This window comes from Mesoplodon mirus (genome assembly GCF_964341445.2).
Source record: "Mesoplodon mirus genome assembly, chromosome: 6".
Lineage (NCBI taxonomy): Eukaryota > Metazoa > Chordata > Mammalia > Artiodactyla > Ziphiidae > Mesoplodon > Mesoplodon mirus.
The window spans coordinates 101,829,362-101,845,997 of NC_138982.1; the positions used below are offsets into that span (position 1 = coordinate 101,829,362).

The 16,636-nt window shown below is 34.6% G+C and overlaps 1 protein-coding gene across 4 annotated transcripts in view; it reads right to left on the minus strand.

The window, feature by feature from the left end:
* The window catches only part of EPHA6 (EPH receptor A6), a gene marked incomplete at its 5' end in the record, with an annotated part of 845,284 nt that overhangs the window by 127,966 nt on the left and 700,682 nt on the right, over positions 1-16,636 (minus strand). For all 4 annotated transcript variants that reach the window (XM_082625310.1, XM_082625308.1, XM_082625309.1 and 1 more), the window contains one exon: positions 5,556-5,613. In XM_082625310.1, the coding sequence (XP_082481436.1) occupies positions 5,556-5,613 (58 nt within the window). The remainder of the gene's footprint in view (positions 1-5,555; positions 5,614-16,636) is intronic.

Sequence of the window (16,636 nt, forward strand, 5' to 3'; positions counted from 1 at the left end):
CCACAGCAGTGAGAGGCCCGCGTACCGCAAAAAGTAAAAAATAAAAAAATAAAATAAAGCAAACAAGCTCTGATGTGTAGCATTTGCCAATTTCTGTGGTGTAAATACTCCCATCATGGCCAATTTCAAGCGACTACCTATTTAACAACCAGCTCCCCAGATTCCTGACTATTTAATCATCACCTCTTACAAGCTGGTATGATCTGGCTCTAACAAACCACTGCCAATATCCTACTTTCTGGCCACGTTCTTTTCCTTAGCTCTCCCACCTTCATACACAGCTATACTTGCTCTTCTACCTAATAAAGACTTCCAGCCCATAACAGCCTAACAGCCTCTTTATTTCTAGCCTAACAGCCTCTTTATTGCCTCCTTTGTCTAACCTGGCTTCACTGGTTGCTTACTTGAACTACCATCCCAATTCCCCTGCAGTATTCTTGTTCTATTGTACCTGTTCTACAAACAATAGCCTCTTTTATCTCCAGGCTTACATTGCGGAGGGGAGGGGAGTGGTCAATTGTTCCTGCAGGAAATCACAGAAGTATGCACACCACTGCCAAAACACTCATGTTCTCCAGCATCACCTGGAAGTCAGCAGAACTAGTTAATCATTTTGTTTTCTCTAGGACCAAAGATGGGGACTGGCAGGAGTGGAGGAAGAGGGCCTGTAACAAATACAAATCATTGGGCCAGCAGTCCAGAAGATCCTCTTCTTGGCCACTTACATTGCATATCATTAAAAGCCTTGGTAAAGATTTTTAGCTGGTTACCCTTGCAGGGGTCCTGAAAAATCTGTGTTCTTGGAGTAGAACCTGATCCTGATGGTCCTGTTTTTTTTTTGTTTGTTTGTTTGTTTTTCTCATCAGCAATTTATCTTTTTAACTTCAGCAATTACTCTAAGCATTCACCTTCAATGAAGATTTGTCCTCAAACTCCCACATAAACTTTCCTCCTACTTCGCATAGAAATACAATAGCATGAGGTATCATTTTCTTAAATTTAATGCATGTTCCTCATAAGTCCCTCTAGATCCATAACACACAGCTCCTTCAAGTCTTGGAAAATGTGGAGGCTTCTGCTACTCAAAGTTAATCCTTCACCAGGGTCCTTGATTTTGTACCTTCCCATCTCCTGAGATATTTTGCCTTACCAGTTTAACAGTATTTTCTTTATTTCCTAGCCCTCAGTGTATAAATTGTCTAAATTGTTTTCTATCTTAAAAAATACCCTTGATTTTTCTTTTGGTCTACTAGCATCTGATTTATCTCTTGCCTTGCCATCTCACCCACTTTTCCCCTAAAAATTGATCTCCACCTGTCAATTCTATTTATATTTCAGTCTCATTTTGCCCTCTACAGTCTGGCTTCTGCCTGGGACCAATCCATTAAAACTGCTCTTGTTGAGATCTTGGAGGGCCTCTTAAGTGCTAAATGCAATAGATGTCTAGTCTCTGCCTTAGTCATAGATATCATATAGATGTCATAGTCTCTGTCTTCCAGAATTTCTCTGCTGCACTTAATACAATTGCTTGTTTGCTCCTGCCTGAAATGCTCTATTCTCTTAGGTTTGGGATACCATGGCCTCCTCTCCCCCCTTGCTTGTCTTTCACCTCTCATGGATGGAGATGCCATCGATGCTGCTTCCTCAGGTTGGTATGCCACAGAGTTCCAACCTTGTTCAACTCCTTTCCTTTGTCTAACATTTCTTCCTGGAAAATATCATGGTTTGGGTTTAATAACCACTTTTATTCTACCGACTCCCAAATCTTTAACTTTAGTCAAGATTTTCCTGTTGAGTTTCAGATATAACTTTCTAATTTTGTCTGGACACTTTCACCGCATGTTCCATAGGCATCTCAAAGGTAACAAGACCCAAATTAAACTCGTCATCTTCTCCCAATTACCGGCCCATCCTTTTCCTCCCCCATATCTTTATTTCAGTTGGTAGCACTATCTTCCACATATTCCTCTTGCTCTCAAACATCCTTCCCTGAGTTTGTTTTTGGCTATGGTTTCCTTACTCAATCTGATTCTGTTGGCAGTTTCCTTATACAATCTGATTGTTTGCTTTTTGTTTTTACTAATTTCTCCAACTTTTTTCTTCTTATTATTTCTGGATGACACTTTCTCGCTTGCTTATGTGATTGTGCTTTATAAGTAATGTATGTATATCTTTTTCTCTTATGTCAAAGGTTTTGAGATGGGAGCAGGATGCTGCAGCATGAACACAATATACCCTCTTGAACTGAAACCAGTGGTGTTATATCTTTGTATAACTGAGTTTTGTGACATAATAAACAAATCCACATTCAACAAATGTTATAAAATAAAGGAAGAAATTGTTTGTGCTTGACACATGATATCTTGAATTTTTAAAGTAATTTATAACTATTTTTATTTGGATTGCTAGTTAATATTGCTATAAAAATGGAGGTCCAAAGATTTAGGGATAAGCAGTTGCCAGGTAAGTGCCGCTACAAAAACTGTTTATGAAATCCATATGTATAGATGGAGAGAGACTGTACAGGGATAATGGTCAAGACTGCATTCATTCACACTAGTGTATTTCCTTGGAAAAGTTAGGAAAACCTGCACATCAGTGAGGTCATACCTTCTGGGCAGTTAGGCTGATGCTCTGCTTGCTAAGTCAGGTTGCATTTTATTTTAAAATTTAAAACACATACATACTCATGTACCTACCCACTCCCCTTTTCCACACGTACGTGCACATATACACACACATACACACAAACATACTTACTTAACCACACCACACTCTCCCTGCTAATACATGTCTGGAGGAATGTCCGCAAGGATCCAAACAGTAGATTTATGAATTTGGCGCAATATCACAGCCAGCCAGCCACTGCTGCTGGCACTAGACTGTAATCTTGTACTTCGTTTGCTACCACTCCATCATATAAAACAGTGAATTGAAGTGATTTTCAAGTAGTGTGGGAGACCGAGGGAAATCCTTTCCAGCTCCAGTAAGCACAGAACGCTATTAATGAGCCATGGATGGCTCCCCTACTGTGCCGTGCACTTAGCCACTTCCTCCTCTCTGTGCTAACAGAAGCTGCGATTATCAAATTCTAAAGCAGTAGTTTGAAAAATGACTTCACTTTTCAGAATTTGTGGGATATATATATATATATATATATATTTATATATTTTATTTCTGCTTGCCTTGGGGAGTTGAATATCTGCTATTGACCTAAAGTTTATAAAGCACTTTGAGCTTCTGGGATATAAGAGATATGATTACAAAGAAAGTAAGAATCCTATAGAAGAGTAAAAAGGGAGTATTGGCCCTATGTTTTTTTATCCCACTCATATGATTTTTATTTTAATAGAAATTCTATGTGAGGAGGGGACCCAAGACCCCATGGGGAGATGGTAGTGGACTTGTAAGAAGTCATAAGTAATTTAATAAAAAGATAGAATTCAAAGTGTATGAGAACATGGCTTTTGGATTCAGAGACTTGAGTTTCAATCCTCGCTCCACCCTTTACAATGTGTCAGGCATTATTCTATATGCTTTACAATAATCAACTCAATCCTTATAACAATTTTATGAGGTGGATACAGTTAATACTCCCACTTTATAGATGAGTAAACAGAGGCACAGAGAAGTTAGTCACTTGCTCAAGTCACAAGGTCACACAGCCAGTAAGTGGCAGAGCCAAGATGAACTGAGATAATATATGTTAAGATTCTCGTAGTATTAGTAGTGGTAGCCACCATTATTTGAACATTTATTCTTTCCCAGATTGTATTGTGTCTAACCTACATGGTGCATAAGAGCTGAAAAATATTAGTTTTTAAATCTTAGATCATGAAACATACCACTTATAAACATGTAGTAGCATGTTTATAAGTAAATATTTTACATATAACATATTATCTTTTCTTTATAACATGTTTTAATTGATTGATGATTCAGCAGGATAAAAAGTATCTCTGAAGCTAACATTTCTCTCCTAATTTGCTTGTGGCAGTCATTTGATCCATTTTTCAGCAGCAATTTAAATGAGTGTCTGTTACATTATTTGCCATTATATTCAGCTCTAGGATATAGTAGATAAAAAATCCTATCTGAAGCGCCATTAGATAATAAGTCATTTTGATATGTATCTGATAAAAATTAGTTTCTGATTAAACATAATGGAAGGGCATAAGTATATATGCATTTCAAGTACTATAGGTGGTCCTGAAAAATTATCCTAAAGTAATTTAGCACATTTACAGGAGAAATGGATACAAGCTATAAAATAACATTCTGAGAATGGCTACAGAAAAGAACAAATAGTTCACGTCCCTAAACACCTATGAATTTCATTTTGCCTTACAGAGCATACTTGGTTGAGGGTATGCATTCTGTGAAGAGTACTGCTCGATAATAACTCGACAATTTTGCTGAATTCAGCTTCTGGCATTGAATCTGGACATCAAGTCCAGTCGTGGTATAAATATATTATCACTGCTAATATTGAGAGCAGTTGGAAGAAGAGGGCATGGAATCAAGAAAAATAAATGAAAATGAGATCAAGGGAGAGAGGTAAGATGCACACAGAACTTGTTCAAATAACACTAAGCAAAAAATGTAGTGAAGAAAGAATGCTTGAGATTGTTTATTCTCATAAAAAATGAAGAAAAACATATAACACATTTCAAATAGCAAAAGTCCAGTCATTTTATAAGAAATCGGCTATGTCTCTGTAGGTAAATATATATTAAGGAATACAGTGACATGCACATATGTGACCTCTGCTGGGGATGCAAAATACTCTAGTGACTTTTTTAATATTTCTGTTTTTTCCAATATCAATGAATATTTTTGTAGCATATATTGGCTTTTTAAATGTTAAAAATATTATAAACACATTTTGAATTATAAATTCATGGTACCTTCTCAGCTGTGTTATTCTGTACCATTATATAAAACAAATGATTTTTGTATACACCATACTTTCAAGGATAAGTCACTTAAAAAGAGTGCTTTAAAAATTTTTGTTCTAAAACAAATCTCAGCCAGAGTTTCATTCTTTCTCTTTTTGTTTTCTAAATAGTCAGCCAATGAACTTAAGAAGGACAAAACTGATAAAATCCATTTTCTGCTATGAATTTGAGTCATTATTGGTAAATATACATCAATTTAAAGGGTTCAGCATTATAGATAATGCATAAAATATCCTACTAAATAGTTAAATGTGATAAAGCAAAATGAAACTCAGTTGCTTCACACAGGCTATGTGAAGCTACTGAATTTCACTTAGTCTCTTTCTTTATAACATCATTTGAAATATGTATATATTAATATGGCAAGTGAAATTATAGGAGAAATCAATTATATTATCATGTGTATATATTCCCCCCATCCTCTTAGTAACACTCTAATGTATCACAGTATCAGAGAAACACACCCTAGAGAAAATCCTGCTATTCTTCATGGAAAAATCCATGAATAACATTATGCAAAAATTAATTTATGATAAATGTTTTAAATCTAGAACTCAGAATAGCTTATTTAAATGCCATCAGAAAAGAACACCTCACCCGTAAAAAGGAGTCTAGGGATCCATTCTCCATATATTCCACCACAATCATTACTGGTCTGCCTGCAAAGAGAGCAAGAGAACACATAAGAATTACAGCAATTACAGAAATATGTGCTGCAGTTAGAGATTTCCAGCTGTGGCAGCTAAATTATTTGTATTTTATTAATAGGAACTTCATTTTCCAACACGCTTCTATAAACACATTAAACATACACATTTCTCCATTTCTTTATAGCATTATTTCCTTTGAGTTCATAAAAAGAACATGAATTGCAATATGAATTACTAAGTAATTAAGCATTTCCTTTTCTAAAGCCCTGCAATCACTTGTTCAGATTATGTTCTTTTTGTCCTGAGCTTTTCCTTAAAAGGCAATCAACAAGCTAAAGTCAGGGTTTAAGCAGTTACTGTAGCTGCTTTGGCAGTTGTGGTACTTCTCCAGTGATGCAGTTATTATGGCTGAATTACATTAGACTGGGCATTTCTGAAATGTTCCTAAGGCAAAGCAGAAAGGAGAAATTCATGAATTCTCTCTAAGGAATTATAAACCATCAGTCATAGTCTACTTTTAAGGGCTTTTAAGTAGAAAAACATCAGTAGATTGATGAATGCTACAAAGTTGGTGGAACCTGTAGTAGTTCTTGATCATCTCTTTATTGGACATAGATTAGATCAACAGAACAATGATGGCAGTACATGAAAAATAAGTAACTTCTGATTTCATAGTGTAGTGCAGAAGCTAAAATCAGAAACTGAACATCATTTATTTCTTTTTTATCATATCTATTTGCAATTGTTACAGTTCCCAATACACCTCTATTAGGTAGAATATTTGACATAAGTAACTGATTTGTTTCAAAGAAAAGAATCTATTTGTTCTGCTCAATTGCCCGAGTTTAAAAGATAAAGTCATTTTAGGGAGGGAAAATGATATTTACCTGAAATAAACATGTATGACATATTTACTTTTTACTTCTATATTTCTCACTTCTCATTGGAAATTTTAGCAATTCAATCTGCACTGTGCACAGAGTTTTCCCTCATGGGCACAAAGAAGATCTGGAAAGAAATTAAGTGTACCAATGACGGAAATATTAGATCTCACATTGTAAGTCATGTCCCTTTTATGAACCCAAAGCCTTGAGGGTTACAAAGGGTGACTGGAACAAATTAGTACAACGTCTGCAAATACTAGATTTTACACTTGAATCTGTATTTTAAAGAAAGATGTGGTAAAGGTTAAATGTAGCAATAAAGTTCCCAATTTATCATGCACAGAATTAGAACCCAAAGAAGTTTTCCATTTTGGCAAATTTCTATAATGTTCCTAAAAGTCATTAATTTCACCCAAATACAGATAAGAAAAAACTATATCAGAAAATATTGAGGTCAAATGAACTGTCAGCACTAATGCAGGCAGGGATCTAGAAGATCCGGGTTTTAAATCTGAAAGTTTGTCATGAAATCTTTTATTTGGCCATGGGTTTCAGAGAGCTTGGAGACAGGAGCTTGATGCAAATGCTTGGTTAGCAAGGTAGGGAAAAATAAAAATTATGAGTCCACTATTCCAGTTTGAATGATCATGGATTATGGATGTTAAGGGGAAAATTTGGGTTATTACGATGACTGCCCAGGTTCTTTCATAATCACACCTCTTTAATCTATCTTGACCATTGCTGTCAGAGAAACATATTTAGTTTTCTAAAAATATATTTTAAAATAAATAAAAATATATTTTAAAAACCCCTGACATTCCCTAGGAATACTATTATTATCCCTGTTACACAGATAGAGAAATTGAGGCATAGTAAATTAAACTACTTGCCCCCAATCAAATAGCTACTAAGTGGCCATATCAAGCAGTCTGTCTCAGAGTTTAAGCTCTTAACCTTTATGCCAAAGGTGCCTCTCAGACATGATTTATAGATCAGAACTGTGAGGCCCATGCTGTTAGGCAATCCTCTCCAGTGATGGACCTCTTCTCTCCTAACCTTATCATCTACTGCCTCATCAATTGTCATTATCACCTATACTTATTCAATCCTGTCTCCTTATGCCTTTCCTTTTGGTATTCCCCTGCCAGGATTATCTCGCAACTTGCTTCTTTCCCTAATCACACTCACATCTCCCTAGAATTTATACACTGCACCTCCACCATGAAAGTCTCCCACAGCCATTTCCTATGGTTGCACTCCCATCACATCTATTGTCTGCATTATGAAATGTGTGCCTGGTTTTGTATTAGGTTGTTTTTTCCCTCATCTTTCCACAGATGCTCTGTATCCCCATTCACTGGGTTTCTCAAGGTCATCTCCCATAGAGCTGAGCAGAGTAGGTGCTTCATAGAAACAAGTTGATTTTTCTCATCAGTTTCACAATTCCTAAGAGAGTAACACTGAAGTACTTCAGCAAGATTCTAATCTATGTGAATACAAAGTACTTTGAAATTAGTGCTATCTGAATCTCCTTGGGATATACTTTATACAATCTTAAAATTCATCAGTGACAAGTTTCATCTTCTCATTAAAGATAGTAAACAGTCAAAGGAAGACTCCCCAGGTTTCTTGTAAATTAAAAGTTTCACACCTGAGCTCTGAGTCTTTTGTATTTTGTTCAGTAGCATCATTTGAAAGCAAGTGTTATTAAACTAAGGAGTTTTTTTTTTTTTGGAATATCGCTGGTATCTAACCTGTAATTTGTTTCCTAGTGGTTTTCTACAGGGAAGTTAGATACACTGTGAAGATTACAAGCTTACAGTCCATGATTACATTTTATAATCAAGAAAGTAGATAGGTATGAGGGAAATTATGAAAGTTAGGATGATATTCTTCAAATATGTGGTTAGGTGTGAGAAGTCCATTGGTAACAGTGCTTTTTCTGTGTTACTTTTAAATATGTAAAAATTATATATTCCATTTTTGCTCTTAGAAAATACATTTGGATGTGATTCTCTTTTTCTTATATTTTCAAAATATTTCAGCTTATTTCCATTTTTACAGTTTTAGCCAGTTACCCTAAGTGCCTCATGTCACAGGATTAGCTTAGTATTTGCATTATACTGGAGTCAATGGACAAGCTCCAGGATTCGTAAATGTTAGTCAAGTCTCAAAATCCCCAGATCTTTTTTAGAAGCCTCATCAGTTGAAGAGATCTTCACAAATACTTTTACAAGTCACACAAAAAGTGAAGTTCTTTGGTTTTCCTTCATGAATAGCCCAAATATTGTTATGGATATTTTAAACTGCATTAGAATCAAGACTCAATAAGAAATCACTTACATTCTGAACGCAATGAATCACAAAATGCCATATCATCTTTTTCTGTTATAGAGAACAATAATTTTCTTTCACTGGGACTTTTATAGACTATTAACAAATGAATCTTTTTCAGATTTGCAGCTTCTCAATACTTATGATGATTTTGATATAGGTATTGAGAAAACAGATAACGATAAGGCTATTCTTGTGCTGTTGTTAAAGGAAACAAAAGAGAGGTATTCTTTAAATGTTCCAGGGAAATTCTGGGGAAAATATTTTGTGAGTGAAACAGTGCCCACCTTTTTTTGGCCTCAGAGAAGACTCTGAAAGGAGGTTACAGATTCAACATTTTCACGTAAGTAATGAGTTTGTGCTGGATGTAGTGTTTTGTGTCAGTTTGGCAATTTCTAATGTGTAGTCAGTAATATCAAGAATCCAAACAAATCTCAACAACCGCAAAACTATTACAGATTTAAATCAGTCTAGTTTATTTAATGTTGTAACACGTCTATATTTTGTCTAATAGGTAACAAAATTTATGGTAATAATTTGGATTGACAGGTTGCCTGTATTTCCTTCCTCCCAAGTTGTAATTCAGGACTTTTTGAGCCAGTTATTTATTTCTACTCCCTGTTTCTGCTGTACTGATAGTGAATTATAATTATAATCTCAAATGGATTTCATAATAAATGAAATAGTTTTCTTATCCCTCTAAGGCATTCAAGAGATATGGATGACACAAATTTGAACAAATTTATATATTAAATAATTATTTTTATTCACAAGAACTAAAATTGGAGGATTGCTTTCCTCTTAACACTGTTGCCTGATGATTATCAGATCATGTCCCAAATGAATCTTAGTCTCAGTGAATTCAAATACAAACTTAAAAAGATTTCCCTTGAACCTTCTTTTCCTCCTCTATTTCTGTTTCGGTTAAGACACCACCATCCATCTAATTACCCAGGTTTGAAACCCTATTGTAATACTGGATTTCCCACTTAATCAAACCCTTATTAGTCCATAAGTGGTTAAGTGGTGCTGATTTTATACAAAACCTATTATCACTGTCCACATTCTGCCTTTGTTTTCTCTTGACGTATTACAATAATCGTTTACTGGTTGTACCTGTTAATGCTTGTATAATCATTATTTTAAACATTCAGTGATATAGCAGATATACATATTTAAATGCCTACTATGCATCAAGTACTCTTCTGGTTTCTGGAGAAACGTCCTCAATCAATACAAGATCCTGCTCTCGTGGAGTGTATAGTGGAAAGGGGAATAGAAATAAGTAAACAATTACTATAAAGGACTAATGTCTCATCCCTCCTTTAAAGACTGCTTTACATATTGTATTGTTTTCTTCAGGATTAAGGTCTAAACTGCTTGGCAATTACATTCCTTCACAATCTTTCCTCTACCTTTGTTTCCATGTCATCTTTTACAGCCCCAGTTCCCCACCTCCTGTTTTTCAAATTCTCTAGGGGACTCATAATTCCCTAAGTACGACTTAACTTGGACCTTCCTCTTCTCTTTGGAAGACTGCCTTCTCACTGTCTTCATTTGGTAAAATCATATACTTACATATAAAAAAGGAACATAAATACCATCTCCACGGTCAATTCTCCCGTGAATCACTTTTTGTTTTAGGATGACTTGATGGTTTACTTTTTCTTCCATTTACATCTTAAACAATTGTATAACACTTATTAGGTATGGCATTGATACTAACTACAAAGCTGTCTGCCTTCCACTTTAAAATGTTGCTGAGGTCAGGACTGGGGCTTAATTCTTTACTAGCTACATATAGCACAGAGTGAGGCACAGAGGAGGTACTCAATTTAATTATTTTTGACTGGAATGCCAGAAGGAACACACAAATAAAGATGTTTTCTAAGTATAATTCTAGCCCTAGAGCAGAGTTACTGAAATAACAGAATGGCAAATCAATAGACTTTAATCCTAAATTACTTGTAGTATAAAATATATGGTTTTGAGGAAAAAAACAATTCCAATTCTAGCTATGCTACCTGCATGATCTTGGGCAAGTTATTTTAGCTCTTTCAGTTTTTGCATCTATAAAATGAGGATAATATTACATACTATATGTGATTTTTCAAAGGAGTAGATGAAAAAACGTATAATTGACACAGAGTCTGGCAATAGTTGCCACTCAAAAATGTTGGTGTACCTTTACTTTCTTTCCTTTTGGGCATAGTTATCTGCTTCCCCCTTCTTATTACAATTGTTCACTATGTAGAAAAAAATAGTTTTATAAAAATGGATCCTTTCCATATTTTATTGTACTTTGGCATTGACATATTCTTTTATATCTTATGGCAAAGTAAAAATAACTGCTATTTACATGTTTTATATGATACAGTTAATTCCTGGTTTTATCACTGAAATCCTTGTGTCCCAGGCAAATTGGGATGGATTATTGCCTTGCGTCTTGTGTGCTCAGCACAGTGTAGTTAGAAGATGTGGGATTAGAGTCAGATAGCATGCTATTGAAGACTCTTCCACTTTGGGCAAGCGACCTTTCATAACTCACTTACCTCACTGCTTCAGTCTCCTCATTTGTATACTATATACATTCCTCATTTGAATATTTGTATATTTTTACATAATAATAATACCTCCCCCATCTCATGAGATAGATTAAGTCACTGTGGAGGAGGTGTTAATCCACCTTCTCCATTGAGTGAGGTGTGGGATTAAATGAGATAATGAGTTTACAACACAGAGAATAGTACCTAATACTATAAACATCAAACCACCCAATAATAGCTTAAAGAACGAATGAGTAAATGTATTCTATCTTACCTTACTGACTAGATGTTGAATTCTAAGTTAAGAAGTGTTTTTCAGAGTGAAGAAGGTTCATTACTGAAAATGACTAAGATCAATATATTTAGGAATTTTCCTGACTGTCTCAAAGGTCCACTTAAATTCTTTACACCCAAAATCAACAGGTTTGAAGTTGCTTTAAAGAACAAGATGGTTTCTCCTAGAGTTAAATAATCAAAACAGGTATTTTCTTACTTTAAATACCATACTATAATATAGAGTTTCTTAGAAATAGCTTCTGTAGGAAGTAGATTCTTATTCCTATCTAAAAGGCCATCTTGTGTCTTCTGTACTCTATTTACAAATTTGGACCTCTACCAACATACCTTAGGTTACTCTCGAATTGATTTTAACCTTAGAACTATTTGAAACCCCCTAAATCTATATATTAATTATTGTTAATTTGGTTCCATGCTTTCTCTTCTTTATTTTGCTTCTTAAATTCAGAAGTGAGCCAAATAACCTTGGATTAATGCTGAAGAATAAATTATTTTATTCTGTGATAAAACAGTTGAGCAGAAATTAGGAGGGTTGATTTGCATTTATGAAAACAGTGGCACTTCTAGATTTCTTTTAGAGTAAATCTAAGATATGAGGCTAAAGAAATGAAACATAATTTTCCCGACAGTTCCAGAAAGCAGTGGCATACTGTCTGTATCAATTAACTTCAGTAATATTCAGTACTGTAATTTTTCTACTGGAAATTACATATGGGCAAAAAGATTTCTCTTTAGCTAGAAGTGTCTTGTTGGCAATGAAAGTTACTGCCAAAGATGCCTGATGTTAGACTGTGGTTTTCAACATAAGACACTAACCATATTGCAAAATTTTAATAACATGTGAGTTTTTAAGAATGGCTTTCTTGATTTTTTATTACATCCACATGTATAAAAGTAATGTGATAATGATCAAATTAAAAGCACATGCATTGAAATTCGTTGATTTATGACTTTTAGATTTCATTATTATGAAAGAAATAATTGATTATATGATAATCTATAGTTTAGTTACCACTAGGTAGCAATGAATAATGAACATATCAGAGAATTCTCATGACTTGAAATACTCTGAAATGTTCAAAACATAAACATGAAACAGGAAATATGTGCTAAGTTTTTCAAAACCACATTAAACTGCATGTCAAATAAATAATTTTATGTCGCTTTTGTTCTTGGTTTCTATCTGTGAAAAGTTTTTGTGTGGGTAATTAAAAAATAGATACTACATCTAAATCAGCACATATGTAATAATAATTGACTCAAAAAATAAGTTTTTCAGTGTGCCAGACATTGTTCTAAGCGCTTTACATGTGTTAACTCATTTAATCCTCACACCAGCCCCTGTGGTGAGTATAGTCACTAGTTCAATTTAACAGATAAGATTATGGATGTACTGAGAGTTTAAGGAACTTGTCCAAGGATACACACTGGGAGATTGGCAGAACCAGGGCTTGAAGCCAGGCAATCTGGCTCCAGAGTCTGAATGCTTGTCCATCTTGTCTTATCCCCAGATAATACTTGGGTCTCCATTAGTAATTTAGAGTACATGAAGCATTATCCCAAATCTCTGTGCTTCATCTTAGAAACACATCTTGGAAAGCCATTATGGACTGGGCATTGTGTTGCTGCCAAAGATGTTTTGTCCTTGAGAAGTTCTAGGATTTTAAAGCTCCATAAAGCCTTATGATCATCTATATAAACAGGAAATGTGTGCTAAGGAAACTTGCTGGAATAGCCTTTAGATTTTGCTTTCCCCATCTCAAACATCAGTTTATGATAATGATCTTAAGTTTCCTATACAAAGGAATGTTTTCAGAAAGAGTCCTGAAGCTTTGGGAAGAAAGTGTCATATTTTCCAGTAGTGTTTCAAATGTTGTGTTTTACTTCTGCCTTCAAAAGTGTGTTGTGATTACATAAATGATCAAATATTCAGCCTTTTGGTCTTTTGTATTATTCACTAATCAAAAGAAAATCAACAGAAAATTTAAAAATCAAACAAACCTCTGGACAGGATATATTTAATCCTAACTGCATAGGTTATTTATGGTGAGATTTTAATTATAATGGAGAAAACATTGTTAAATGAATCATACATATGATGTAAATTAAACTACCAACTACTTTTCTTTTCCCCGCCCCCCAGGAAAGTTACTACTTATTTTTGAATCTTTTCTGCAATTCTTACAAAGGATTTAACTTTTTTTTTATTGTTCAATTTTGCTAAATACACTTTCTGTAAGACCTCTGTGAATGGAAATATGAAAAGTTAACATTGTGCCACAGGGCAACTTCCTCTGTGCTTTGTCCTACAATGCAAAAGAATGAATGCTGAGATGAGATGTGTTTTACAACAGGTATGGTCTTTCCCCACCTTTCTTATGTTCTTAAGTGGCCCAGCAGCCCAGAAGGGCAAGCATGCTGCCCTATGAAAGAGGAAGAGGCATTTAAGCAGCTCAGTTTCTTATCATGTTTTCCAGTGAGGTGAAAACACACCAACACAACAATTCCAACCAACACAAAGATTAAATACTGACTCACATGGAGACTAAGCTTTAGCAAGCTGTGTAAAGTTTTTCAGAATTTTTCTTTGGGAGAAGAAAATGGCTCCTGGATGAATCTTTTGAAATTGTTGATAGTTTCTTTGAATAGGACCAAAATAGATGGTATAATTTGTAATAATAAAACATGAATGTCCCTAGTGGGTAGATATATGTTCTCAACTGAGAATTTAAATTGTCATATATATAAAGTCTGGATTTTTAAGATTCAAACTTACTGAAATGATCTTTAGATAAAAGAAACATTTATGCTAATAAGAAAGAAGAGCGAAAGTCAAAGGCTAAAACTATTTACGGAATCCGAAAATAGGAAAGTAAAAAGAACTAGTAAAAAGAATCTGGAGATTACTTAAAGGCTCTTTTAAGATTTTTTCATGTCTTTCTGGTAGGAAACAAATAGAAATTCTCTGCAAATGTTCGAGAGCTTGATATCAAATGCATCCTGCTGCTTTGTTTCCTTTTTTCTTTTAAATGCACTGTCAGTCTTACATAAAGATGCTGCTGTTCACGATGTCTTAAAACATAACTTTATATATAGAACACTGAGTTTTTAATAATCTGAAATTTTTCATTGATGGACTTCAGGGTGTCCAGAGACCTCCAGAAATTGTATACAAACATTTATTTATATGATCATATGTCCATTTTCTTGGAAAAGAGAGTCTATGTTATTTTTAGCCAAGAAACAAAGTATAATCCATAAGGAATCTGAGTCTATGACCTGTACCACATCATGACCGTGGGTCCATAGGAGCCCTTAAACTCATAGACCCTGCAACAGATTAAAGTTTTTATAAACTGAATAATACTTGAAGGTTCAAATTACACCTTCATTTTGTATGTGTTCCCATCCTGACTTTTCTTTTTCCAAATGATATCTTCAAGTTGTCTTAAATTTAGGTTTTAAATCTTTTCTAACCTCTTGTGTATTTCTCCTCAAGTAAGCCAAAGAACCAAAAGATGACGTGCATGCTCTTTGGAATTCACTGACTTTTAAGCAACAGAGGAAGCAGACCGAACACAATCTTAATGTTACCTGGCTAGCCCTTCTTGCACTGCTTTTGGAATCTACCAATATATGCCCAAAAGTGTTTTTAAGTAACGTTAACCTAGCAATAACAGTGTTGCAAATACTTGAAGGGGGTTGTTTATGGGTGTATAACTAGAAATACAGTCACTCATGTCACTTTCCTTGTGCTTCTGTTGGCTGGGTGTGTTCCCTTTGTCATTTTATCAGTGACCGTCTCTTCTCTATGCCTTTCCACAGGCCTGAAATAGAATAATCTTGGGTTCCTGTCTGACCCTGCTTCAGAGTCCTTACCCTAGTTTTCAAGTAGTTGCAGTTTACAGGATTTCCTTCTGAAGTCTGCAGCTGAACAAACTTTCAAGGAGAAGAGTTCTCCAGGAGACACAACTGTGCAGATGAGTATTGGGTAGGGCCTACTGGGGCTTGAAATCACACACATGGCAAGGAATAAAGAAACCAGGAGTTAAGAATTGAGATGAAGTTTTCTCTTTTCACCACAGTTTACATTTTGAATCATTTATTCAGGATCTTACTTCACACATTTAATCCAGTTTATCCTATTCCTATTATAATTAGCTTTTGGTTTAAGCAGGTACACACAAAAACACTCATTTACACACATCTTATTCAGGGTAATTGGCAACATTTTCAACTGCAGAAATATATAAAATATACACCCTTCAATTAAAGAAGAGTTTTTTTCCTTGAAGACCTCTTACTTAAAAAGTAAACCACAATCTTATCTTTTATGTATATTTATTACAACAGTATTTGTTAAAGCTAATATAAAGCAAATTGCCATATATACTACAGAAAATTATAAAAAGAATAATCATCCTCAGGAGAACTTTAGCAGCAGAAATATTGTCAAAAGTGATTAATTTTGAAACGCCCAATTGTAGATTGAAAACAAAGTTACTGGCTTTTCTTTTAGGATGCCTGAACATACAAAGAAATGAAATGGTTTACTTTGATTTTTCTGAACTGCAGTTTGATTGTATTTAAAAGGTATATACTTTTCCACTGTTGATTTCCCTTGGCAAACTGAGTTCATGTCAGTTTTCCTTAACTCATTGTATATTCCTTCAAAGTCTGCCATCCAGTCTTATGTATTTGCATTATTGCTTTTCTGCAGTCCTCTATATGCACCAAGATCTGATAATATTATACTCACTAGATCCTAGATTCTCTGCAGCTTCAACCTTACTTATTTTTCCTGGCTTATTTCTAATATCTAAACTATATGCCTTCTCAATAAAAAATTTTTTGACTGGATAATAGTGCATGCAATATTTGCCCAGACTCCATATCAGATAGGATTTCACATGAAATACGGAAAGGAAAATACTGATAATCATTGTTAATAGACTTTGAAGACATTT